The sequence below is a fragment of the Eurytemora carolleeae genome, unplaced genomic scaffold, assembly GCF_000591075.1.
Source record: "Eurytemora carolleeae unplaced genomic scaffold, Eaff_2.0 scaffold100, whole genome shotgun sequence".
Classification (NCBI taxonomy): Eukaryota; Metazoa; Arthropoda; class Copepoda; order Calanoida; family Temoridae; genus Eurytemora; species Eurytemora carolleeae.
Window position 1 is genome coordinate 102,927 of NW_019396048.1, and position 26,826 is coordinate 129,752.

The 26,826-nt window shown below is 31.7% G+C and overlaps 1 protein-coding gene across 1 annotated transcript; it reads right to left on the reverse strand.

Moving 5' to 3' along the window:
* Window positions 1–14,731, reverse strand: LOC111703515 (allantoicase). Its single transcript, XM_023475476.1, has 14 exons — window positions 14,620–14,731; window positions 13,865–13,969; window positions 12,194–12,261; window positions 10,107–10,199; window positions 9,221–9,293; window positions 8,497–8,579; window positions 6,922–7,005; window positions 6,049–6,180; window positions 5,049–5,105; window positions 4,403–4,442; window positions 3,426–3,509; window positions 2,945–3,022; window positions 1,541–1,647; window positions 1–131 (listed from the first exon to the last, which is right to left on the reverse strand). Exons 1-14 carry the CDS (start codon window positions 14,689–14,691, stop codon window positions 80–82), a joined length of 1,128 nt encoding a protein of 375 aa, XP_023331244.1. The 5' UTR covers window positions 14,692–14,731; the 3' UTR covers window positions 1–79.
* Between the last annotated feature and the right edge of the window lie 12,095 nt (window positions 14,732–26,826).

The window sequence follows — 26,826 nt, forward strand, 5'->3', positions numbered from 1 at the left end:
ATCAAAAGCGCTTTTTAAATCGCATTAGGCCTATAACCCCTTTCATTTTTCGCGAACAATCCCTTTAAAAGCTTTGTTACTAAATGTGTCCAAGAACCCGAATTCTACTAATTCCTCCGTCAGGGAACATTCTGAACAAAATAATTTAAAATATTATTGTTTAATTAATACATACTTTTCTAATTAAATCAAGGGATTGTCTGCGAAATATCAAGAATTTAAAATTTTTAGAGAATTCCATCATTTAAAGGGACAGTAAGCGAAATTTAAGTTGACCCTCCACGCAAAAGGAGAATTTTAATATAAATTTTTCTTGTCGGCGATAGCTAGAAAGAAAAGTTTAATATTTTTTAATTAAAGATCATCAAATAAAATGTTCCACTATTCATACAACCTTATTGTAGAAAGGTTTAAAGGGTACTGTTGTAAATCAGACTCCACGCCATTCTTCAAATGGATGAAGTTACGCGTAAAGTTCCTTTAAAGTTGTGAGACACGTTTAAAATAGCGCTAACAATGCCTTACTGCACTGTTGTACAATTGTACATGTATTTGGTTTAAAAGTAAATATATTGTATTCATTTAAAGATTAAACATTCAATATTTGCATCATAAAATAACTTAATAATTCAGTGATGTTTATGGAAGGATTTTGAATTTACTAATATCTATTTCTATTTCGGCCCAGAGTTGTAATTGTTATACAGTAGTCGGCGTTCATATAAATACAATGATGACGATTTTTCTTTTTGGCTTACAACAAGCTTTTTCTAAAATTACATGTTTACACAAGTATACAAATAGAATCTTTTAATTAACAGCTTCTCTTTGTTTCCAGGTTGATGTGTCTCCATGCTGTTTGAAAGCTTCCCAGATATCAAAATTTGAATCAAATTCGAAAGTATTCTCCATTAAATTAATATATACGACTGTAGCAAAGTATTCTCCATTGTATTGATATATATGACTATAGCAAATTATTCTCCATTGTATTAATATATACGACTGTAGCAAAGTATTCTTCATTGTATTGATATATACGACTGTAGCAAAGTATTCTCCATTGTATTGATATATACGACTGTAGCAAAGTATTCACCATTGTATTAATATATACGACTGTAGCAAAGTATTCTCCATTGTATTGATATTTACGACTGTAGCAAAGTATTCTCCATTGTATTGATATATACGACTGTAGCAAAGCCTGACTAATGCCCGGGTCCAGCTAAATAGATCGGACAAAGTTTTCTGTTGAAATTAAATAGATAAATCAATTTAGCTGTTTGCTCAAGTATCGGATCTAGTTATTTGTTTATCGCTATACAAACCAGTTCAGAAGCACAATGCCTAGAACAATAAAAAAGGGTTTTCGAAAAATGTCCGGTCCACAGCTGTCAAGGGTTGTGGAGCTGGCTTAAACTGTGTGTTTTTTTTTCTGTTACTAATGTTGTGTAACAGGAAATCTTTTTAAACTAACCTGACTCTAATATGGTTGATTTTATCTAACCTGACTCTAATCTGGTTGATTTTAACTAACCTGACTCTAATATGGTTGATTTTTCCAACATCTGCAATTTCAGAAACATCAAAGAAATGCTGGTGATGAGGACCCAGTTTCTTCCCGGGTAGTAGCACTTGCCATTCCTAATTTTAGTTTATGTTATACATATAAAGTAGTGATTTCTATTTGTCCCTTTGTCCGATCATAACTCATGAATTCCTGGCCGGTCCGACCAATTTGCCACAAATTTTAATTGGGGAACTCGGGAGAACCACGGATATTTTTATTAGCTTGGTTTTGAGAGTCAAGTTGAGTGGTTCGACTTTTAAAAGGAAATATTTTTGATATTCGTACCTCTTATCAGTTCTAGTTTTGTGGTAATTATATATTTAAGTTTTTCTTTGAAAGTTTTGTAGTTTCTACAGTTAAGATTTTTTCAACCTAGTTTTCTGAAGTTTTCTACCTGGTTTTTTTGTAGTTTTCTACCTAGTTTTCTAGTTTTCTAGTTCTCTACTTGGATTTCTAGTTTTCTACCTGAAATCCTAGTTTTCTAGTTTTCCACCTGGTTTTCCTAGTGTTCTATCTGTCTGTCTGGTTTTCTATACTCTAGTTTTCTAGTTTTCGGTTGTCTAATTTTCTAGATTTCTAGTTTTTATCTTATTTTGTAGTTTTCCAGTTTTCTACCTGGTTTTCTAGTTTTCAACCTGGTTTTCTAGTTTTCTAGTTTGCTACCTGGTTTTCTAGTTTTCTGCCTGGTTTTCTAGTTTTCTACCTGGTTTTCTAGTTTCTTTGTTTTCATGATTTCTTGTTTCTTTTATCTGTTTTTCTGGTTTCCTATACCTGTTTTTCTAGTTTTCTTGCTTTCTACCTGGTTTTCTAGTTTTTTACCTGGTTTTCTGGTTTACTAGTGTTCTGCCTGGTTTTCTAGTTTTCTAGCTGGTTTTCTGGTTTACTCGTTTTCTACCTGGTTTTCTAGTTGTCTACCTGGTTTTCTAGTTTACTAGTTTTCTACCTGGTTTTCTAGTTTTATAGTATTCTATCTGGCTTTCTAGTTTTTTACCTGGTTTTCTAGTTTACTAGTTTTCTACCTGGTTTTCAAGTTTACTAGTTTTCTACCTGGTTTTCTGGTTCACTAGTTTTCTGCCTGGTTTTCTAGTTTTCTAGTTTTCTACCTGGTTTTCTAGCTTACTAGTTTTCTACCTGGTTTTCAAGTTTTCTATTTTTCTATCTGGGTTTCTAGTTTTCTACCTGGTTTACTAGTTTTCTAGTTTTCTACCTGGTTTTATAGCTTACTAGTTTTCTACCTGGTTTTCTAGTTTTCTAGTTTTCTACCTGGTTTTCTAGTTTTCTACCTGGTTTTCTAGTTTTCTACCTGGGTTTCTAGTTTTCTACCTGGTTTTCTAGTTTTCTAGTTTTCTACCTGGGTTTCTAGTTTTCTACCTGGTTTTCTATATTATCTCTTTCCAAATTTTGTTGGACGAAACATCCATCAATGATAACACTATCAGGATAGTTTCCCTAAAGACAAAAGGTATTATAAATTGGACTTATTTTCATCTTTGAAGGGAGTGACCGGCTAGACATGGTAGTTAAGCTGAGAGTGCAGTATTGTAGAGAAAAATAATAGGAGTTATTTTATACTGATAAGACGTTTTGTCGGTGTATAATTACTGAGTAAGAGTGCAAAATTGATCTTTTAATTTCTTCCAGATTGAAAAACGTCTTATTGTTATTAAGTGAATGCTAATATACTTCTCTGTAATACTGCACTCTCATCTCGAATACCATGTCTAGCTGGTCACTACCTTTAAACCTCATGGTAAACGAGACCAAACGCTTTTGCGTATTAATGAAATTATATGTTTTCAAAAAGGTGTTGTTATAAAAAATGAAATCCCAGTAAAAAGAACTTAAATGTGACCTTGAAATGGTTTGTATCAACTTCAACACGAAGAACGTTTCCAGGAAACCCCAGTCGAAAACAGGCCCATTCATATCCAGGAACCTACCGTATCAAGAACATTAAAATTTGTAACCAAACTTTTTATGGGGGGAGGGGGCATAAACTACATAAATATACATCGTATGCATCTTGCAGTAGGTCGGATGGTTTAAATCAAGATTTTTTTTATCTTGATAAAAATAAAGAAAATAAAAGATTTCCGATGAATGCATTATTGTAAGAACTACTTTTCCCAGTTGTTATTTCTAAAAAAAGTATTGTTTTTTTTTAAATTCTATTCAATATTTAACAATATCTTTTATCTTTAAATATCAATTTTGGAAAATAAACCACTTTTCTTAAATAAATAAAAACTATTTGCATCTAATAATTAATTGCTAAAAAGATATCAGTTGAAAAAATACAAATGTAAAATTTATTTCAGAATCTTTTCATTTCAACCAAATAATTTTAAAAACAAAAATATGTTGATTATCATATTCCAAATAATTTTTAAAGACATTTGATTTGTGAGGTGAGGGGGGGGGGATATGAAAAGAATTTTTAAGCTCGAACATCAAGAGAAATTACAAGAAATTATTTTTTTTTATTAAAAATTCTGTTGATGAAAGTCTATCAAAAAAAGAATTTAAAGGGAGTGTGAGCGTAATTTCAGTTGACCCTCCATGCAAAAAGTGTAATGTCAGATCTACAATGGTTATACTCTTCTTGTTTATTTTCTTTTTAAATGACTTGCGCATTTTATGCTTATAAGAAAGAATGGATAAATTACAAGTAATAACCACTTTTTCGAGTGAGTAAAACGACGCTATTTACAACATTTTTAGCAGATCAAGATTGCAAGAGTACTGTTGTGAATCGGGCATAGCTATGTTTGCATGAAGGGTCACTTGAAATTACGCTTAGAGTCCCTTTAAACTAGATTCGTACTCTACCTGAAAAATTCCATCCTTCCCAGCTGTCAGGATACTCGGCCTTAAATAGTTTTAAAAATAAGAAAATATATATACAGGGTTACTCACAAAGGATGAGATCGCGAGGACGACTGGATACTCTAAAGATATGACGATCCCAAGGCTAAAATAAGTATTATAACTTGAATTTATTCTTTCAATGGCTTATTTAAAGATTATGAAAAGAATGAAACAACAAATTTACAGTTTCAACGAATTATGAATATGATGTAACAGTCAGTGTAACAGGGACGATTTTGAACGTCGACTTTGCGATTTACAGATCTTTAAAAAGTTTTATATGTCTCAAATGAATCCTAAAGAATTTGTCCACAACACTGCATACTCAGTTTAACTACCTTACATAGCCAGTCTGTCCCTTTAATTATGAAAAATCGTCTCTATACTCTCATCCATTGTAGGTAACCCTGTACTTATTTTGGGGTAATATTTTTCCAACCAAATTCGAAGAAAAGATTTGATTTAAAAAAAGTATTCCGGATTTTTGTTCTTTATACCAACAAATTTTTTTGCCAGTTTTTTTACTACATTTCGATATTTTTTCAAGTTAAAACATGAACACCAATTTATTCTTCATACTATTTATTTCATCCAGTATATTTGTTACCTGTCTAATTTTCGTGCTGTCTCCCAACCATCCCCCATATCCTTTCCTCTTCCAAGTCTGAACATTTAATTTGTAATATTCAGCTTATAGAAGAACTTTAATTAAACTTTACGAATTGAAACTTCTTCATCAAAAACTACTACAGTACTTAGAAACCTGAAGAAAATGAAAATTCATTCAAAGAGCTTTTTTTTGTTAAATTTTTTTTTTTTGACACTATGACTGTGACTTTTTAGAACCAAGAAACTAGTTTGATCAAATTATGAATGAAGACAATTGTTCACTAGGTGCAGGATAGCAAGGCCGGACTTGTGAAATGAAATTTTCACTTATTGTTTAATAATCTGGACCAGTCCTTACGCGGTCCTAATACGTGCCCAAACCCTATCGCCCACCCTTACATCTGATCACTTATTGTTTAATAATCTGGACCAGTCCCTACGCGGTCCTAATACGTGCCCAAACCCTATCTCCCACCCTTACATCTGATCACTTATTGTTTATTAATCTGGACCAGTCCCTACGCGGTCCTAATACGTGCCCAAACCCTATCTCCCACCCTTACATCTAATCACTTTGATGTATTAAATTTTAAAACAGATGAAAAAGTGCAATAATCATCAAAGACATTGATTGCAATAGTTAAAAGTTATTTCAAGCTAAAATAGGAATTCTGACTTCTCAGCCTTCATATTTCATATTTCACGTCACATTTTTATAAACATTCTATTTATTCTTCCTGTATTATGCAGCGGTCGGCGATTATATCAATGCAAAAAGACGACTTTTTTATTTAAGTTTTCATTGTTAACAAGCTTTTTTTCGAGTTATAAGCTTACAAGTATTTAAAGGGAACCTTTTTTGACAGCTTCTCTTTGTTTCCATGTTTTTGTGCATTCATGCTCTTTAAAAGCGTTATATAAATAAAATTAAGATTGGAATCGACATTCGTCTTCATAGTATTAATATATGCGACGATGACTGTATAGTTTCTAAAAACCTGATCATGTTACGAGGATGTCCATAGTGAGCATTACTATATCCAACACATACTCCTCCTAGTTCTGCTGCAGCTAGATCAACCAGTTCTCCAGGTGCAAGGGTACTCAAGGGGGTACACACACCATATACTCTACACAATAATAGAGGGTTAAAGGGAGTGCTTGCAAAAAATTAAAGGGGACGTAGGCTGATCCCGAATTAAATTCGATGTTGATCGCCATTAATTTTACTTTCATCTGTTGCTTTAAAGGAAGAAAATGGTTATAAACATCTTAATCCCAAGAGCTTTGTATCCATATAATTAACAGAATTATATTCTTCCATTCAGATCGTAAAGAATTCAAGTAGATTTAAAATTAATCATTCAGATATTACAACCTATAGATGTCGGATTCAATTCGATGCAATCGTATAAAATTAATATTTATAATATTTTAATTTTTTATGGTCCGAGTGTTAATTTTAAAAATATTCATTTCTGAAATTTAGGGAATCTTTTATACTTTCCAAGAAATTTTAAAATCCAGCTCCAGTTATAAAACAAGTTTTCATTCAAATATTGATTAAATAAACAAAATTTAAAGCTATTTTGAAAAACTAATTACACATCAATGCCCAGAATTGAATTTGACATTTGTAATCTCTGACTGATTAATTTTAATTCTAACTAAATTATTCATGCGCTGGGTAAAATATGTATTTTTTTTCATTGGTAAAATAAAGCAACTCTAAAAATGTGCATATAACCAAAGCTAAACTAAAATAAAAAGTGACTGGCAAGACAAAAGTCTATTCTAAAGGTGACGTCGTGGGATCGATAGTTTATGCATAATTTTCATAACTGTGTAGTTAAGATTAATTTGTTGTATACCTGAGACGAGCAATTCCTCCGTCCGGGAACATATTTAGTCGTATATGAGTGTACACTTCCTTGCTCGACACTTCGATAAATGTCCTAAACATGTATTTATGTATAGTGTAGACAACACTTCCTTACTCGACACTTCGATAAATGTCCTGAACATGTATTTATGTATGGTGTAGACAACACTTCCTTACTCGACACTTCGATAAATGTCCTAAACATGTATTTATGTATGGTGTAGACAACACTTCCTTGCTCGACACTTCAATAAATGACCTAAACAAGGATTTATGTAAAGTATAGAGTACTTCCTTACTCGACACTTCGATAAATGTCCTGAACAAGGATGTATGTAAAGTATAGGGTACTTCCTTACTCGACACTTCGATGATGTCCAATAAATGTGGAACTAACATCTACTTTTTTACTCTACAGAGGTTTGGTCCATCACCATCACAGAATTTTAAACTAAACAAGGATTTATGTAAAGTATACGGTACTTCCTTACTCGACACTTCTAAATATGTCCTAAACAAGGATGTGTGTATATTACAGGGTTCACTTCCTTACTCGACACTTCCGATATATATACGTGATAAAATCCAGATTTGGTTTTCTAAATGCCAGTGAACATTTACGTAATTGTACTCCATCAATCTTTTTGTATTTTCTTGAAACTTGGCAAAATGGTATTGATTTTGTTTCCAGATTGCATGGAATGGAAAGCGGATTGTACATTACAGTACAGTACAGTAAACAGTAAAAAGTAAACAGTAAATTTTAAAAACAGGTCTGATTTAAATAGGTTTACATTTACGTAATTATACCTGTAACGTACGGTAACCAGTAAATAAAAGACAGGTATTATTTTCTTGTGTTATTCTATACACTGTTATGATAAAGGTATTTTTCTGTCATTCTTTTTTCCCGTCAAAACATGAATTGTTTTCCTTCTTTATAAATATTTGGCTTGTCTGGTTGTTTATCTGTCTGTTTGTGTCAAAAAACGTCAAAAGAGCTGAACTTAGCATGTCTATTTTTTGTGGCAACTCATATGACCCCAGAGTAGGTTTAAGTGCCGAGAAAGATGCAAAATGTTCGAAAATTATTATTTTTTGAAAAAAAATCCGCCAATTCAAACAGGCAAAATCTCAAAAATTAGAGAACGATTAAAAATGTCGTTTATTAGAGCAACAGATAAACGCTAAAACTGTTAAAAGGGAAGCTTTTTATTATTTAAAAGCCAAGTTAGTATATAAATACAAAATAAAAATTTAAATATTAGTTTTTTTTTCTATTATAAGCTTAGTTTAAAAAAAATCAAACCAGAGTCCGAGTTTAATGAATTTTAGCTGCGTCTCAAATCTGCCTAAAACCGGTTTCAATTGAACGCCAGCTTAAATCTTAAAACATTGAATATATTTTTAAGTAGAACCAACCATATTTGATCTGCGTCTTAAATTTAAGCCGCGGCTCAAATTCTTTAAATTCGGCCTCAGTACTGAAAAGGAAAAAGGCGAATAATTGTAAAATTCTAGAAGAATTGTTTTATCTGTTTTTCTAATTTCTAAATTGTTTAACCTGGCGGTATCCTTGTATCCAGCTCCTAGGGGGGTTCTCGGAACAATTTCCTTCCAACAACCTGATTCATAAACCTCAATCTCCTTAACACAGTCAATTAGTCATTTTTTAAGATTCAAGAAAGGTATAGACCACTTTATGAAAAGCTCGTCAGACGTACAGCTTAATTTCTTAAAACTACTACAAAAGCATCGTATATGCTTAACATTTTTTAAGGTCAAAAAAATTCTCTTTATTGAATTTTCGTACAGTAGGACCCATAATGCTGTTGTGAAATAAGACGACTGATAGACTCCAGTTTTGATTTAAACAGTCTAACATGATTAACAGCAATTGTACAGTGCACACAGTCCCATTTACATTAATATGTTGAGGTGAACCTATCTTCAAATAAAATATAAATTTTAATTAGTAAGATTATAAAATAAAAAGCTTGCTAAAGTTTCCTCTTCCTATTTCACAGTTTTATGGGTAGCACTGTATGTTCCAAAGTAATGTTATTGTCATAGATAAATAACAATACATATAGAACACTATATGTCGTCTTTTCAAGATTTAAGGGTTTTTTCGTTACCCTGAGGCAGGAGTTCCGCGCACTCAGGCAGCGTTGAATTACAAGACACAGAAAGAGCAATGCGCGTAACTCCATTGAGCGAAAAAAAAATTGAAAAGACGACATCTAGTGTTCTATCTGTATTGTTATTAATGTATGGTTATTGGTAACCTTAAACTGTTCCGCAGTAGCTGCCAGTCCTGCTCTTCTATCACGTTTAAAGGTTGGCATCTCACTGTTTAATCTACTCAGTAATGGTCATTGAAATTACTACTTTATAGATAGTTCATGGTGTACCAAACAAAAATATTAATCATTTTTGATCAGATTAAGGTATCAAAGGTACCGTTGTAAATCAGGCATTACCATCTTTGCATAGCACTGCAAGTCAACATGTGCACGCTCTAACGCAAAAATCGAGCAGTATTTTGCCATTTACTCCGTTAAAAAACAAACTAGAAACAACCGCGTTGAATTTTAAAAATGTATATGTCACCGAGTGGGGTTTTTGGGGTGCATAGGTTTTTTGGGTGATTTGGCCCAAAATGAGCACTTTGTGAAAATTTTAGGACAATGACCTCCGATTCCAAATTATCTTTGTGATCCAAGTAGAAGGCCATAAAGGCTACTTGCAAAAGGTCAGCCTTTTATCTCAATTTTTAGAGCCAATGCAGCCTGTACAAAATTAGGTGTCATTAAGTGTCAAATCACCCCCAATCCTTTACAAATATCCAAATTTTTTCCTGAAACTTCTTCCACATAAGTTCATCAACTTAGAGCAAAAATGTTTTTGCATTTCAATACTAAGTGTTGACATAACCCAGAGAACCTATCCCCATAATGATTTTATTACTTTCGCATCGTGTGTCACCCTAATGTCTAGGGCTACAAAAAGTATAAGTACGTTGGTAAGGTCATATCAAAGGCCAAGGCGACACTTTTAAGTCGAGGCTGTCTAAAGTTTTGATGACTATAACTCTCAGTGATGGAAGATCACATTTAAAATAACGCTTACAGTATCTTTAAAAGAGAAAAACATGGATATCTAAACAATTACCTAGTGGCCTGAATGCTGGCTTTGGGAGTATAGTTTCCAGTGAAGAAATCAGTTCGTATTTCAACCCCAGAGATGACACCGGGTAATCCCAGCCTAAATACGATCAAAGGAATTGGGCCTTTGTCACAAACTCAGATTTTCTAAATATTGTATTTTGGAAACCAGAGGGCAGAATTTAAAGAACTTAGACCGCGTCGCTGAACCACAAAAACCGGTTCCAATTGAGCGCCGACTCAAATCTCAAAACATTGGAAACAGTTTCGAGTGGAACCAACCATGGTTGAGCCGCGTCCCAACTTTAAGACCCGGTTCAATTTCAGTCAAATTGGCCTCTGATGGTGTAAACCTTTGATATATCTAAGGTTTAAGACACTGGGTTACAAATGTATGTATTATAAAATAAGAGTTTGTGGCAATAAAACTCATTTTTGAAAAGCATTACCTGTAATCATTTCTTCCTATCGGAAATGATTACAATTATGCTTTCTAATCATAATATCTTTGTATCTTTTGCATATGTGGACCTTTGATAATAGAAAAAAAATTCTGCTAAATTAATTAGTCTAAGGTTGAAATATCAATTTATTGTAAACATAATCCATAAATACATAATATATGTAGTGTTATGTTTTAAATGTGTTTTAAATTTTAAATTCCTTTTAAGGCTTTGTAATATTTAATTTTTAAATATTTAAAGGGAGTGTTCGCGAAAAATGTAAGGAGTATGGACTTACGTCGAAAAATATTCGATAGTGATTGTTACGACTTTTATTTTCTATCTGTTGCGTCTATTAGGAGAAAATTATTAAAAGCGACTCATACTGAAGAACGTAGCGTCCGTGCAAATTCAGAAGATTGCAATATCCGATCGTGATCGTAAAAATCAATTTAATTCCAAAAAAAAACATTCAGATATTACAACCTATAATAATTGATTTTTTTTCGACGCATTCGTATATGGTTGAAATTTCATAAAATTTTTATTTTTTTATGATCTGAGATCTTTCGACGATTTTTGATAATGAAGACGACATTTTCCAGGAATTTTCGAAAATCCGGTGCCAGCCGTGAAAACAAGTTGTAAGCGAAATATCATTTTTTAAAAATATAAAAATATTATGAAATATCAACTATTTACGAATGCATCTAAAAAATCGTTGATTATAGGCTGTAATAATCTGAATCATTTGTTTGGAATTAAGTTGATTATTTTACGATCCAGGTAGAATATTGCAACTTTCTAAATTTATATGGACGCTGTTTTTCTCCTTTTTCTCCTTATGTGCGCAACAGATAGAAGTAAGATTATGTCAATTCGCAATCGAATATTTTTCGACGTACGCCTATACCCCCTTTGATTTTTTTGCCAACACTCCCTTTAATGAGCGAAAAGTTTAACAAAATGTCTTTAGAAAACTTAGCAAGCAACACTTTCAGGCAAATGTTTAAATAAGTTTTAGACCAGTGTCAAAAACTAATTTTTGTTATATGATTATATAAAACTAGAAATTCAAGGCGCTTCGCGCCCTTCTTTCTAGCCTTAGAGGGCGCTTCGCACCCATCTTCTAAATTAATTGTGAACATGTTCTCTTTGTGTATATCGTAAAACAAAACAAAAATAATTCGCGGATTTTCACAAAAAATTTCGCGGATTTTCAAAATTTTAAAAAATTTAATGACGATCGAATTTTGATGGAGACAAATATTTGAAATTTTGATGATTCATAAACCTTCCCTGGGGTCCCTAGATGTCCCACAAAAAAATTTGGGCCCGATCGATTCAGCCGTTTTGACGTTTATTGGATACAAACAGACAAACAAACAAACAGACAGACAAGCCAAATTTATATATAGATGTAAAACTCAAAAAGCTGAATAATGGGCCAACCTTTGGTAATAGCAATAATAAAAAATATTGACAATTTTTAGTAATTGGCCCACCCATTAAAAAAACTTTTAAAAATGCAGACGTTTCTAAAATTAGTTGAAATGTTTTTTTAACATTCAATTAGTTAAGTAAAATGTAATGGATCTACCCGATGATTTTTTTGAAGAATGAAAAAAAAATGCATCCATAAAAATTTTACTTGATAATACACCAGTCATGTCCAGGGATACGCTTTCTTCTAGTCTCCCAACCATCCATCCATTTACCCTAGACAAACATTAATTGTTTCAAACAGGGGGCGGAAACGTATGGGGGTGTGTCTGTACCAAAAGAGTGCAGTGTGTAAAGTTTACCGAACCGAAGGTGTGTACTGTAGGTATATACAGTACATTCGATTCTCGGTATTTTACAGTCTAGAAGAGTACATTTTTTTATTGTTAATTGTTTATTTAAAAATAAGTTTAATATCCATGTAGTATATTATTTATATATTTAAGTCAACACTATAAACCAAATTTTCATGCAAAAAATATAATTTGATTAAAGTTTACAATATATTTAGTCGTTATTCAAGCTTAATTATAATTGACATTATTGTTCTGCAACTTCCTTGACTGTAGTCATGTTGTGTGTCTGAACCAAAAGAGTGTGTGTAAAGTTTACCGAACTTTCTCATGCCAGACCAGCGCCATTTCCTTTTCCTTTATTTCTATTCCCTGGTATCAAACCATGTTTTCTGTAGTTTTCATATTCCTATATTTTTGGAGCATGATGCTGTTGACATTTAACATTATCATTTTTTACTATTTGTTCTCAATCAGGTTGCAAAGATAAACAAATAGACAATTTGATTTTACGGTGATTAAGTAGTTTCTTTCAAATTAACTCTCAAAATCAATAATGAAAAAATTGCTCAAACCGAATTACAAACGGATTTTAATAAAATAACCGATTAAATTAACATAAAATCATCCATCCTCTTTTTAAATTTTATTTTCAAATATACTGTTTTCCAGTGCCATTTTGATTTAAGTTAACCCTATTCCTGCTGGGGGGGGGTCAATTTGACCCCCCCCCCTGTAGTTTTTTTTACATAACTCGAAAAGTATTGGTCTGAGGCTGTTGAAATTTTCTGACTTTGCCTACATACCCACAGCCCTCCCTTTAGGCCTAAAACCGGGCTTTAATACTAACTGCCTGAGTCCTCAGGCACACTGCCTGAATGACTGTTTTTTCCTGTAACAAACTAAATCTTTGTTTTGACCCACTTCCACTTGTCAGATTTTGATAAAATTTAGTTTTTTGGAAAGCCTTCGACATAAGGAAACGAATTGCACAAGTTTTGCGAAAAAAAAATTGCAAATTTTTTGCAAACAACCTGTAAAGGAAATTTGCACATTTTTAGTTTTTCTTGATTAAAAATCAGGTTATTTAAAATTTTGCAAAAATTTTTGCATATTTGAAATGGCATGGTCAAGGGCTTTTCAAAAATGTATAATTTTTCATTTTTTGGACAAATTTTTTTTTGCAAACATTTTTACTATATAACTGGATTTTGCGATAAAAAATTCAGTTTTTGCAATTTTGCAAATTTTTTTGCAGATTCTAAAAGTAGAGCGCAAGAGCTTTCCACTGATGTATCATTTGTCATATTTGGACATCAAACATGGGATTTAGAGGGGGGGTCAAATTGACCCCCCCCCAGCATATCCTGGTTTTCAAGTACCCCAGCAGAGATAGGGTTAAACACAACAATTATAATTATAATAAGAAGGGGTAGTATAATTGCAGAGTGGCCATGAATTTTTCAGAAATCACCCAGAATAAAATCCACCAAGGAAAGCAATAAAATTCCCAAAAAAAGGTTTACCTGTTCAGTAAATCCTTCCTTCCAAACCGGTTCTGCGCTCGAAAGAAGATTCTCAGCATGCGCAAACCAATCATCAGTTGCAAACAGTATACTACCACCAGCCTCCTGAATTTAATTCAGTTTGTAACTTTAAACTTTAAAAAGTCCTCCTCTACACTTGTTGTGGTCTGACATATCAAACTAAAACTGTAGGTTACCAGAGTTGCCAGAGTTACCAGAGTTACCAGAGCCCGGATTTTAAGAGTTTGTATCTCGTCGCTGAGTCGACAATAACCGATTCCATTTCCAATTAAGCGCTTAAGTCTCGAAACACTTATTATAATTTCAGTTGGAACAAACTTATTCATATTTAAGCCGCGTCTAGACTGAAATATATTCGGCCTCTGTTGACTTTCAGATTCGCAGAATTAGTACTTACGCTTTAAAATAAAAGCTTCCTTGTTGCGGATATTGAGCTCAGGTGCTCAATGTTGTATTACAAATAAAATTACAATAAGAAAAGCTAACCTATCATGTATCTCACGGTTATAAATTCGGGAATAGGAAGACGACTTTTGTACTCTAGTTACGACTTTTAATAGTTATTAAATATGTTCCACAGCAATTTTGCAATGTAAACAGACCCTGAACTTGAATTAATAACTGATTAAATTAGTTCCTGGTAAACCTATTTGCTTGATAAAAACAAAAACCCTCTTCTGTATTGTTTTAATGTCGTCTTCCTATTCCACAGTTGTCTGTTTCTATAATTAAACCTGTGCTGCGAGATCGTTAAGTTCAGTCCAGGCAGGTCTTTTCCCTTCACTCTCTAGAGGTCGGTCAGCCATTATGTTTTTTGATTTTTCTGGAATCAAACGTTAAAACTTATTTTGTTACATTTTGGGATAAAGCATTGATGTCCATCTTATTCTTATACAATCTTCGATATCTTGTTATATGTATACCATACAAGGACAACATTAATTGAGGGGTCAAGCATTGATCCTCAGATTCAAAAGTGCCCAAATAAAATATCAAGAAAAAGCACTCAAGATTAACTATGTTCTGATCTCAACAATTTATCAATTTTTCGGATTATTTTCTCGACTCCAACCTTTAAAATACACAACTATCAATGTCACAGATTTTCCTGTTATTATTGGTAGATTTTCAAATCCTTGATGTAATAAATTATTTGGAGAGGAATGATTTGCAAAAATTATAAATATGAAACATTAAACATCTATATTAAATACACCAACGTTGCAAAAAAAAACGCGTCGCGGCCAGCCGTTTCAGACAATACTCTAAGAAATGTCAAATTTTCATCTTATAAAATTTTTTGCCACAAACTCTGATATTTTGAGCCTTAAATCTGTGCAACCCATGGTGTTGTAGACCTTTGATGTTTCAAACTATAACGTTCGCAAAGATATAATGATTAAAATATTTTAGTTTGTAGCAAAAACTTGATTTCTTTCGATACATTTGATAGTATACAAAGTTGTTTTATGCCCTGTGTGCCGTGTGGCCTCTTTTTAATCTATGGTGAACATATCCTGAAACCCATATATTCCCTGCTGAGCTGAGGTAAAATTTCTATTATTTTCTTATGGGGTTAAAAGTAAAATACCTCAGCTGAGTACACCTTTCAATATTTGGGATTTTCTTTAATATGTACTTTTTAAAGTTTAAACTTTATATTACATGTTATATAATTTACGTACTGTTTTTGTGTATTTATTTATTTTGATAGTGTTAACATTTAAATTCATATTTCTTTAATATTTCCAGGGCATAATATTATCTAAAACCCTACTGGTTGAAAGGGGCTCGTAAAGTATTTTCGCCAAAAACATTTCTTTTTCTCGAGGGTTCTCGAACAAGAAACGTTTTTGGCCCAAATACTTTAACCCTATTCCCGCTGGGGGGGGGGGGTCAATATATATATATGTGTGTGTGTGTGTAGACGTAGGTTAAAAAATAAAATAAAAGAAAATCCGGCATCATAACACTTCTCCCCCTTTTCCTGTGACTCCTCTCCAGATAAAACCCCAACCCCTTTTTTTACCAACATATCCTACAGTCAAAGTTTTGTCCAACTCTCAATTATTTTAAGCCTTGCAATTTCTTGACTTTCCAATCCTACCCTGTGCATACTTATGATACTGAATGGATACTGAACTAAAAAGTGCTTTCCGTATATTTAAATATATATATATTCCGCGTACAGTGTGACCAAAAAAAATTCCTCTTTGAAATTGCTTAAAAATACTTCCTATTTTTGGTCATTTTTAATTCTTAAATTAACAAATGTAAGGGACTTTATTTACTTTTATTGCGAATGTCAGAGATTTTTTTAAGAATTTTTTTGGGCCACTCTGTGCATCACTGTATTTTGATATTACATAATTTGCAAGTTCAAGTTTCTGATTAAAATTTAAAGAATAAACATTATACATTATGCAATGCTTAAAAAAACTGGAAATAAGTACATGGAATGGATTGGGGACCTGGGGAGAGGAGGGAAAGGGGGTTGGGGTAGGAGTGTATTGGAGAAGTTATAGGGAATTCGATAGTGTTTCCAAATTTTCGTTCAATCTCTTTCGTGAAAATTTCTTTCAGGCAACGAAAAGCTGACCGAAAACGTACAATTTAGAAAATTTATTCAAAACTTTTCGTTAATTTTAAAAAAAAATTTTAAGGAAAAGGTATGACAAGGGGGGATATATAAAGGAGAAGGTATGAGAAGGGGGGATATAGGGGGATATATAAAGGAAAAGGTATGACCAGGGTAGATATATAAAGGAGAAGGTATGACCAGGGGAGATATTTAAAGGAGAAGGTATGACCAGGGGAGATATATAAAGGAGAAGGTATGACCAGGGGAGATATTTAAAGGAGAAGGTATGACCAGGGGGGATATATAAAGGAGAAGGTATGACCAGGTGAGATATTTAAAGGAGAAGCTATGACAAGGGGGGATATATAAAGGAGAAGGTATGACAAGGGGGGATAAAAATAAAAAGGTATGAGAAGGGGGATATATAAAGGAGAAGGTAAGGCAAAGAGAGACATAAAGTAAAGAGAATGACGAGGGGGGATATAAAAAAGAAGGTATGACAAGGGGGGATATATAAAGAAGAAGGTATGGGAAGGATAGACATAAAGAAAAGAGAATGACAAGGGGAGGGATATAAACAAGAAGGTATGACAAGGGGGGATAAAAAAAGAAGGTATGAAAAGGGGGGATATATAAAAGAGAAGGTATGGCAAGGAGAGACATAAAGTAAAGTACAGGGGGTTATAAAAGGAAAGATACTGAAAAAACAGTACATGTTTTATTTCTTTCAAGGTGAAATTTTTAAGTACGATTACGCAGACAGTTTTGTCACAGCATAGATTTTTATCTTAAATGAGATTGTTAAGCATACGTATTACGTAGGCAATCCTTACATCATGCATGAAGTATCGCCCATTGAAATAACAATTAATATTATTCGTAATATTCTTAATAATTCTATTCAGAAAAACAATTAATATCATTTAAAATATTGTTAATAATTCTATTCAGAATAACAATTAATATCATGTAAAATATTGTTAATAATTCTTTGCAGAATAACAATTAATATCATTTAAAATATTGTTCATAATTCTATGCAGAATAACAATTAATATAATTTATAATATTGTTAATAATTCTATGGATAATAACAATTAATATTATTTAAAATATTGTCAATAATTCTATGGATAATAACAATTAATATCATTTAAAATATTGTTAATAATTCTATTCAGAATAACAATTAATATCATTTAAAATATTGTCAATAATTCTATTCAGAATAACAATTAATATCATTTTAAATATTGTTAATAATTATATTCAGAATAACAATTAATATAATTTATAATATTGTTAATAATTATGTTCAGAATAACAACTAATATCATTTAAAATATTGTTAATAAATCTATTCAGAATAACAATTAATATCATTTTAAATATTGTTAATAATTCTATGCTGAATAACAATTAATATCATTTAAAATATTGTCAATAATTCTATTCAGAATAACAATTAATATCATTTAAAATATTATTAATAATTCTATGCAGAATAACAATTAATATTATTCATAATATTGTTAATAATTCTATTCAGAATAACAATTAATATCATTTAAAATATTTTTAATAATTCTATGCAGAATAACAATTAATATTATTTAAAATATTGTTAATAATTCTATGCAGAATAACAATTAAAATTATTCATAATATTGTTAATAATTCTATTCAGAATAACAATTAATATCATTTAAAATATTGTTAATAATTCTATTCAGAATAACAATTAATATCGTTTATAATATTGTTAATAATTTTATGCAGAATAACAATTAATATCATTTCAAAATATTGTTAATAATTCTATGCAGAATAACAATCAATATCATTTAAAATATTGTAAATAATTCTATGAATAATAACAATAAATATCAGTTAAAATATTGTTAATAATTCTATGCAGAATAACAATTAATATCATTTATAATATTGTTAATAAATCTATGCAGAATAATAATTAATATCATTTAAAATATTGTTAATAATTCTATGCAGAAAAACAATTAATATCATTTATAATATTGTTAATAATTCTATGCAGAATAACAATTAATATCATTTAAAATATTGTAAATAATGCTATGCAGAATAATAATTAATATCATTTAAAATATTGTTAATAATTCTATGCAGAATAACAATTAATATCATTTAAAATATTGTTAATAATTCTATGAATAATAACAATTAATATCATTTATAATATTGTTAATAAATCTATGTATTAGAAAATTATATAACCACAAGTCACCACCATTTAATAGTTCAAATTATAATTCTGAATTGCTTTTATTTTTCTCCGCAATTAATTAATTTATGATATAACACAGTTTAGATCAAAACATGATTTTTTTTCTTGTATCCATCATACGCAATGCAAAAAATGCACTTTGCAAATAATGCATAATGAATCAAGTACAAGTCAACAAATACAAGTTTAATCTTTATATTGATGTATAACTTTTAATTCTATGTTAAAGGTAGAGACCGGCTAGATAACGTTGTAAAACCGAAAGAGCAGTAAAATAGAGACAAATTTTAGAATTCATTTGATAACAATAAGAAGTTTTTAAGTATGTTTAATTAAAGAGCGTAAATTTGTTTGTAAAATATCACCGAAATTTCCGTATAAGAAACGTTTTTCTTGCAATCAAATAAAATAACCAAGACAAAATGTGTTCAAAAATTCTATTGTAATTAAATAGTGTAAATAGGAAAAGGCTGTGAAAATAAAAATCAACTATTATTACCCAAAAAAATGTTATTCAGTCCTTTGTTTCTGTAATGTTTGATTGTTAAAACGTTTCTCGCAGATTTTCTAAATTTTCATTGTAAAAACTACCTTTGAGGAAATCTGGAAGCAATTTTATAAAGAATAAAGAATTCAGTAAAATGATTAAAAAGAAATAACTGATTCTAACATGGCATTCATTGCAATACTTTCTTTGGGAAAATATGTTCCTAAGCAAATAATTAGTTTGCAGAATTAACATTGTCATATTTTGCTGATGTCCTGGTCTGCAGTAACATCTCTTCTGGTGACATTTTACAAACAAATTTACGCTCTTCAATAGAAATTATATACCTCATAACGTTTCATCATTATAAAAGAAATCTCAAAAGTTTTTTAACATAATACTGCACTTTTGGTTCAACTACTTTACCTAGCCGGTCTCTCTCTTTAAATGCTACAGCTGGCCGTTTCAAGTCAAAACTGAACGAACAATTTAACCGATTTGATAGCTTTCTTAAAGTAAAAAGTTGAAAATTAGACCCCCCCCATCCCAACTTTAAAAATGGTTTGTTTTGAATAAAAAAATGTAAATACATTGAAGTATAGATTGCAGTTTATAACTTTGTAATGCATTATGAATATTACAATATCTACCTGATTAACCACATTAAAGTTTATTGATAAACTTTATTGAGTTACACTTACATAACATAAATTCAAAACTATTTGACTAAAATCAAAGAGTGTGTTATTACAAAGAATTGGCATTCGCTCTTATACGCCAAAAAAACTTTTTTTGAGAATTTCTTTGTAAATGCATGAATCTACTTTCTCAACATTCTGTATAAAAAAGCTCATAAAAAATGAATATATATGTATATTTATATATATAAACTTAAAATTTCAAAATTGTGAATGAAACCTATTTCCAGGCCGTTTCAAGCCAAAACTGAACGAACATATATATGGCAAATGTAATGTAATTTTTTTTCAGAAAACCCCCGTGAGTTAAAAGGAAATAAATCCACGGGTAACGCCGGGCACTTTAGCTAGTAAACTATAATTTTAAAACAGAAGTGATATTTTTGGCGAAACATTTAAATGATATAATATATTCGTTCTTAGAGAGTTTGGATTTATCTGAATCAAAAAGCAACCATAGGGTCCTATAGTCTTTCAATGTATGAAATTTATAAATAAAGGTATTAAATTTAACAAACAGGGTCCAATCAATCTGTAGTTGTAGAATAGAAACAGACTCAAACTAAGTATTATAAACCTAGTTTTTTTTAATCTGTTTGTTGAATGGTTACTGGTTAGTTTACTCGTAAACAAGAGAAATCAACATGAACTTTTTTACATAGGTTAACGTTTCTTTGCCCTATTATGTACTATTTTGGTTTTAAATTCTGAAAATACTTGTTCTACACTCTACAGGCTAGATTTGGCAACCAAATTTCCAGATGTGTCCAAACTTTTAGCATTTTTTTGCGAGCAAACGAAATGCGAAAATTAAGCGAAATGCTCACTTGCTTACTTAACGTCTATAATGAAATTTTCCATTAAGTGAACTGGTTTTTTTTGCGTTTTTTCTACAGAATTTTCTGTAATTTAAAAAATCTACTTTCCTTAATATTTTTCTTTGTATCCTTGTATCTGTATAGAAAGCTATATAACAACTAATTGGTCTCATATTGTTATCTCATTCTTAGAAAACCGAATCATGTTTTACGAGTTTTTGTTCCATCAAATATCTTTAATTTTGACACCAGCCAATGATTACGAATTAAAATTTAATTTAAAAGGTTTTTATTCATTCTTCGTTGAAAACGATCTTATACATTTTTATAAGACTATTGTTTACTTTATCATTCATGGTCACTTAATGGTAAATTTCATTATAGACGTTAAGTAAGCAAGTGAGCATTTCGCTTAATTTTCGTATTTCGTTTGCTCGCAAAAAAAAATGCTAAAATTTTGCACAGAAAAAGATAATTTCGCGAAAATAATAATGCGAAAATTTGCGAATAAGTTTGCGACATGCGACCAAAAATTTTTGCGAAATTCAAATTAAATGCATTTTGATTAGCTAGATCTTTATAACAATAACGCTTCATTATTTTGTATGTTTCGACCCGAAAAGTTTTATTTTTTTTTTATTTGTTGTTCTCTTTTGTTTGTTATCCAAGCATTGGGGACACTTTAAGAAATACCCTTAAAGCCCTTTTTCTATGTAGACTCCCGTTGCCTAATGAGATCTGGGTCACATCCGATAAAGTAACAATCAAATAAGTATTTGGAAAAAAGAAGTATAGGTTAGGGGGCCGAGCGCCGCGGCTAGGACATGCTAGGGGGCCGGGCGCTGCGGCCACATGACCAATGATAACCATGTACAAAATTGATAGGAGGGGGCGCACCGGGGGTCAAAAAAACGTTCTCTAGGAAATTACCAAAAGTCCTGATTTCTGGCATTAAAAAAAGTTCTGCGGAAAGCAAGTCATTTTGAAGTTTATAAAGTCGATCCATGACTTTTCATGACTTTTTTATTTCCTGTCACAGTATGATTTTGCTCGAAAGAACAAAAGTCTACGTCAATTGAACGCCCTCTAAAGGGGTGAATAGTTTTCACTAAAAAACTCAAATTAATTGTACTTTTTCCATTAGTTAGAAACTTGTTGGTCATCCCTCTAAAATATTTTAAACAAAGAAAAATTGTGCAAAACAAATTACAGTGTTTGATCATATTTATGCATGGTGTACTTCAGTGTTCTTTACTTTTTAATCATTTTTGTGATTTTTTTCAATGACTTTTTTCAACTTTCTTTAATATCAAGAAAAACTTCATTGTTAAAAATTAGGTTAAAACTCATTGTTAAAAATGTCTTTTGTCAACGGACTTGCGTAAATTTCGGATTTTGTTCACTGTAAACTAGACAGGAGAAGTGGTTCAATTTTATACACATTACTGGTAGGACTTTGTGACCGTGTAACTCCTCTAGTTTGGATTTTACGCACAAGTGTGAGAAATACAAAATTATCCGGTTAGAAATTAGAAATTAGAAATTCAAAACATTTTTATTAATATTATCAGCTCTATAACAAGAAGCGTTATGATTGAAAACATATAAGATTTTTGTTTAGTTTCTACAATCGACACCCTGATTTATAAAAAGAATTGATCTCGATATCCACAATTCTAAAGTGTTCATCTCTTATTTAAATCCATTTCCCAAACATGAGAGTAAAACATTTTTAACCTGTTTTTTTCGATTATCTTTATATATTGTAAATATTCTGCATTATTTATCTGTCCAACTATCTCCGCGTACTATAAACTAGTTTTTATTTGAATAACACATGCTGCTATATTAATATCAACATATATATATATATAAAGTGAAAATCTCTGTTTGTCTGTTTGTTTGTTTGTATGTCCGATCATAACTCATGATCCCTTAAACCGAGTTCTCTAAACTTTTAACTGGGTAATTTGGGAGAGCCAGGGGAATATAATTATCTTGGTTTTAAGATTTTAACTTAAATTGTCTCTGTATCTCGAAGGTACTTGCCTTTTTTAAATTATAGAATAAACTATACAACCATATATATAAAGTTGTATTTTCTGTTTGTCCGATCGTAACTCAGGAACCCCTTGACCGACTTGCCTCAAATTTTGATTATGGACCTCGGGAGAACCAGGGTAATGTTCTTAGCCGACTTTTAAAGAGAAATGTTACTAAAATCGTAATTCATGACCAAGCGTGTGTGAACGGCTGGAGTAACTATGAGTACCCTGGACAAGGCTGGATTCCCAAGCTAGTGTTTCATAATCTGAAAAGGCTTGAATATTCTTTATAAAGAGAAAAGGCCGTCGAAGGCTGACCCTGTGACGGAGTATATGGAGACTGAGGCATGGTTTTATCAAGTTATCAGACATACTTAAGCTATATGAGATCGAGATATAACCAGATACAAATCTCACTTCAATCTCAAAATTTCATAACTGAACCATTGACTAGGTATAATTATGAATATATAGGCAGTTATATGAAGGGTTACTTTTGCAAAAAAAATGCGAATTTTTTCGTATTTAACAACTTTTTTTCAAAATTTCGGAATTTTTTCGCGAGTATAAATTATGCGAGAGGAAGCAAAAACAATAAAAAATTTCATGAAAATAATATATAAAGGAATTGACTCTTTGCCACAAACTCTGATTTTCTAATCCCAATATCTTTGGAACCCAATGTCGTAAACCTTTGATTTTTCAAACTTATATTTTTTGATCTAACAAAAGTCATAGTTTGAAATTTCAAAGGTTTACGACGTTGGAATCCAAAGATATTAGGATTAGAAAATCAGAGTTTGTTGCAAAGACTCAATTCCTTTGAGGCAAATTCAAAAAAAATGTTTTGCATTAATCTGTTTCGCGAAAAAATACGAAATTTTCACGATACAAAAAATGCGAAATTTCCGCAAAACGATTTCCCCATTTCGCTGGAAACCCCAACTAAATGCCATGTAGCCACATCAATATGTTGAAAAGATTATATATATTTAAAATTATAAAGGATACGTATAGTAATATATAAAATGCATGCAGTATACAGCCAGTACAAAAGGTAAGGTCAGTCTGATTTTAAAAATCAATATTGCATGAACGATGAACATGTTTTCAATTAACAGAACTCAGTTTTTGACAAAAATTGGATTTACTTCTCTTTAATTGTAGTGTACCTTCTTATAAACCAAAAAAACAATAAGTTAAATAAATTAGATATTCAATTTCCAAAATAAGATTATTTAAATATAATAATTTGTAAAATGTAAGGTTGAAAGCTTTTTCAGAATTTGAAAGATTACTTGGAATATCAATATGAATAATTTATATAATATCTATAAATAGACAAGTTTTTAAATTACTACGTTGTTTAAAAACAAGTTTTTGTATGAAATTGATTGTAAGTTAAACATGCACTGGGAATCAAGGAAACAACAAAAAGTTTGAATCTTAAATGTTCAATAGTTAAAATTTTATATTTTCTAAAAAAAATTTTAATTTAATTTAATTCCTCCTATTATTATATTTAAGTATAACTGAGTGAATAATATTTTAATTCTCCTCAATCCCACCCACCAGCCACCAGCCACCAGCCAGCACTTCTTATCTCATTTTCATTTATTTTCTTATTCCTCTGTTCCCATTTACTCACATTCATCATTCTTTCATTCAATTGAATTTGACATATTTTATCCGGGTTATATGTGTAGTCCTCCCCCCCCCCTCCCCCTCACTTCCCGGATATTTGATGTATAGTAGAGGCCCTGAAATCTCGTGGAACAATCTGGAATATTTTTAAGATTCACGGAAAATATGGAACGTTTCATAACATTGATGAATATTCAATTCATAACACATAACACAATCTAATTATGTGGACCGACTGTGGACCATAAGCGTAATTTCAAGTGGCCTTCCATGCCATGACTGATTCACAACTGTACCCTTGAAACCTTATTTTAATCAATATTGTTGTTTTTCTAGTTTTAAAGGTGTTTGATCAAAGAGAATAGATATCATAGAGTGGAATTAAGTCAAAAAAGTGTAAAACCACCATTTTGTTGAATCAAATATTAACTTTAATTCATCTAGCTATTAAATGCGTCTAATATTAATTCAACAATTTTAAAAAGAAGAAATATTTACCTCATTTGTCCAGGGACCTCGCTGTATTATTGTGATGCACTGCTGTTGACCATAAATCTACCTTCTAACCCCCCCCCACCCCATGTTGTCGTCTTTACCTAGTTCCAAACCAAATAAATACTTCGGCAATTTTTTATGTATAATAGTAGTGAATAATCCAATCCACAAATAACTTTGCAATCCATAGTGAATTCCACTTAAACAACTGGGTTTACATTTTCATAAGTATTTACAAATTTAAACCATTCCATCAAACCCTCCGATTCTTAGTCATCCCGACACAGCTAAATAGTAAGATATCTAATTAAACATTCAATAACATTTATAAATTGACATTTATTTTAACTATACCTACATTTTATTGCAGGTTTGAAATATATCCATTTTCGTAAATATTTGCAACTTTAGTGTCCAATTTAAGGAGCTTGGTTAACAAGTCAATAAGTCAACTAAACAATGAGTCAACAAGCCAATGAGCCAATTAAACAATGAGTCAACTGTCAATAAGTCAACCTAGCCACCGACAACCCCCTTAAGTTTCAACATTTCAAATGATATGATCCCAAACAGCTAGGATGGACGTTGTTAAATCTCTCCAACAGGAATATATCCATGGAGTAATCAAATCTACCAACACCGAGACCCCTCTCTAGGAACCTCAGAAAACATGCACCAGAAATTCACCCTGCCTACAACAGGGATGTAAGATCTGCAGCAAACCAATCAACCATGTCTGCAACCCGGATGTAACCCTGAGCAGTATCAATCTCCCGACTACTGCTGCCTGACCTCAACCACCAGATAACCACCCCATTCTGCTCCTCACTGTGGCTTAAAAACTCGCTATTTAGGAGAATAACATCACGGATGGATCACATCAACCATCCTAACCATGTATGCAAACTTGGAATTTTTCCTTTATGACTGCCCTGACCTCCATAAAGCCTAACAGACATGCCAGAACATCTTCAACTCCCGCTCTCAATCACCAGTTAATCACCCCATCCTGCTCCTTTCTCCTGCTCTGCGACTTTCCAACATGCTTTTCATTTATACATCCTTAACATGAAATTCAATCTAGACCTTTTCCTTTATGACTGCTACAACCTCCATGAAACCCAAGAGATCCCCATGGAACTCCTCTACTCCCTCTGCAGCTCACATACTCCCGTCTTTTACTGGGATTTCCACGACCTACTGGGATTTCCACGACCTACTGGAATTTCTACAGAACTCAATACCTTCTGGCTACTACAACACCTGTGCAAAAATTGCTCCTGTCAAGACCTTAATACAAGATTTCCTACTGACCTACAACTTGTTGATCCCACTGTCCCACATCAACTGTAGATCCTTCACCTAAACCAGATCCTTCAACCAAACCAGATCTGTTAACTGAACCAGATCTTTCAACCAAATCTGATCCTCCAACCAAATCAAATCCATCTACCAAACCAAATCCTTAAACCTAACCGGATCCTTCCACCAAATCATCCAATCCAACCTGACCCTTCAACCAAACCAGATCCTCCAACCGAACCAGACATGTCAACTGTACTTAAACCAAATCTTTCAACCAAACCAAATTCTTCTACTGCATCTGATCCTCTAATTGAACCAGATCTTCTTACCTTTCCAGGTTCTTCAACTGAACCAGACTCTTCAACCAAACCAGATCCGTCTACTAAACCACATCCTTCAACCAACCAAATCCTCAGATCAAACCAGATCATTCTACCAATTCAGATCCTTTAACAAAACCAAATCCATTAACCAAACCAGATCCTTCAATCTAATCAGATCCTTCAACCAAACCAGATCCTTCTACAAAACCAGATCCTTCAACCAAACCAGATCCTTCAACCAAACCAGTTCCTTCAACCGCACCTGATCCTTCAATTAAA

Bases quoted from the DNA above. Each gene is read 5' to 3' on its own strand.
- LOC111703515 (XM_023475476.1), bottom strand. From the start codon at position 14,691: ATGGCTGACCGACCTCTAGAGAGTGAAGGGAAAAGACCTGCCTGGACT. The intron at 12,262-13,864 runs GTAAACCTTTTT...ATGTTTGTCTAG, and splicing joins AGGAAGGATTTACTGAACAG to GGTAAATGGATGGATGGTTG. The intron at 7,006-8,496 runs GTTAAACAATTT...ATACATGTTTAG, and splicing joins GGATACAAGGATACCGCCAG to GACATTTATCGAAGTGTCGA.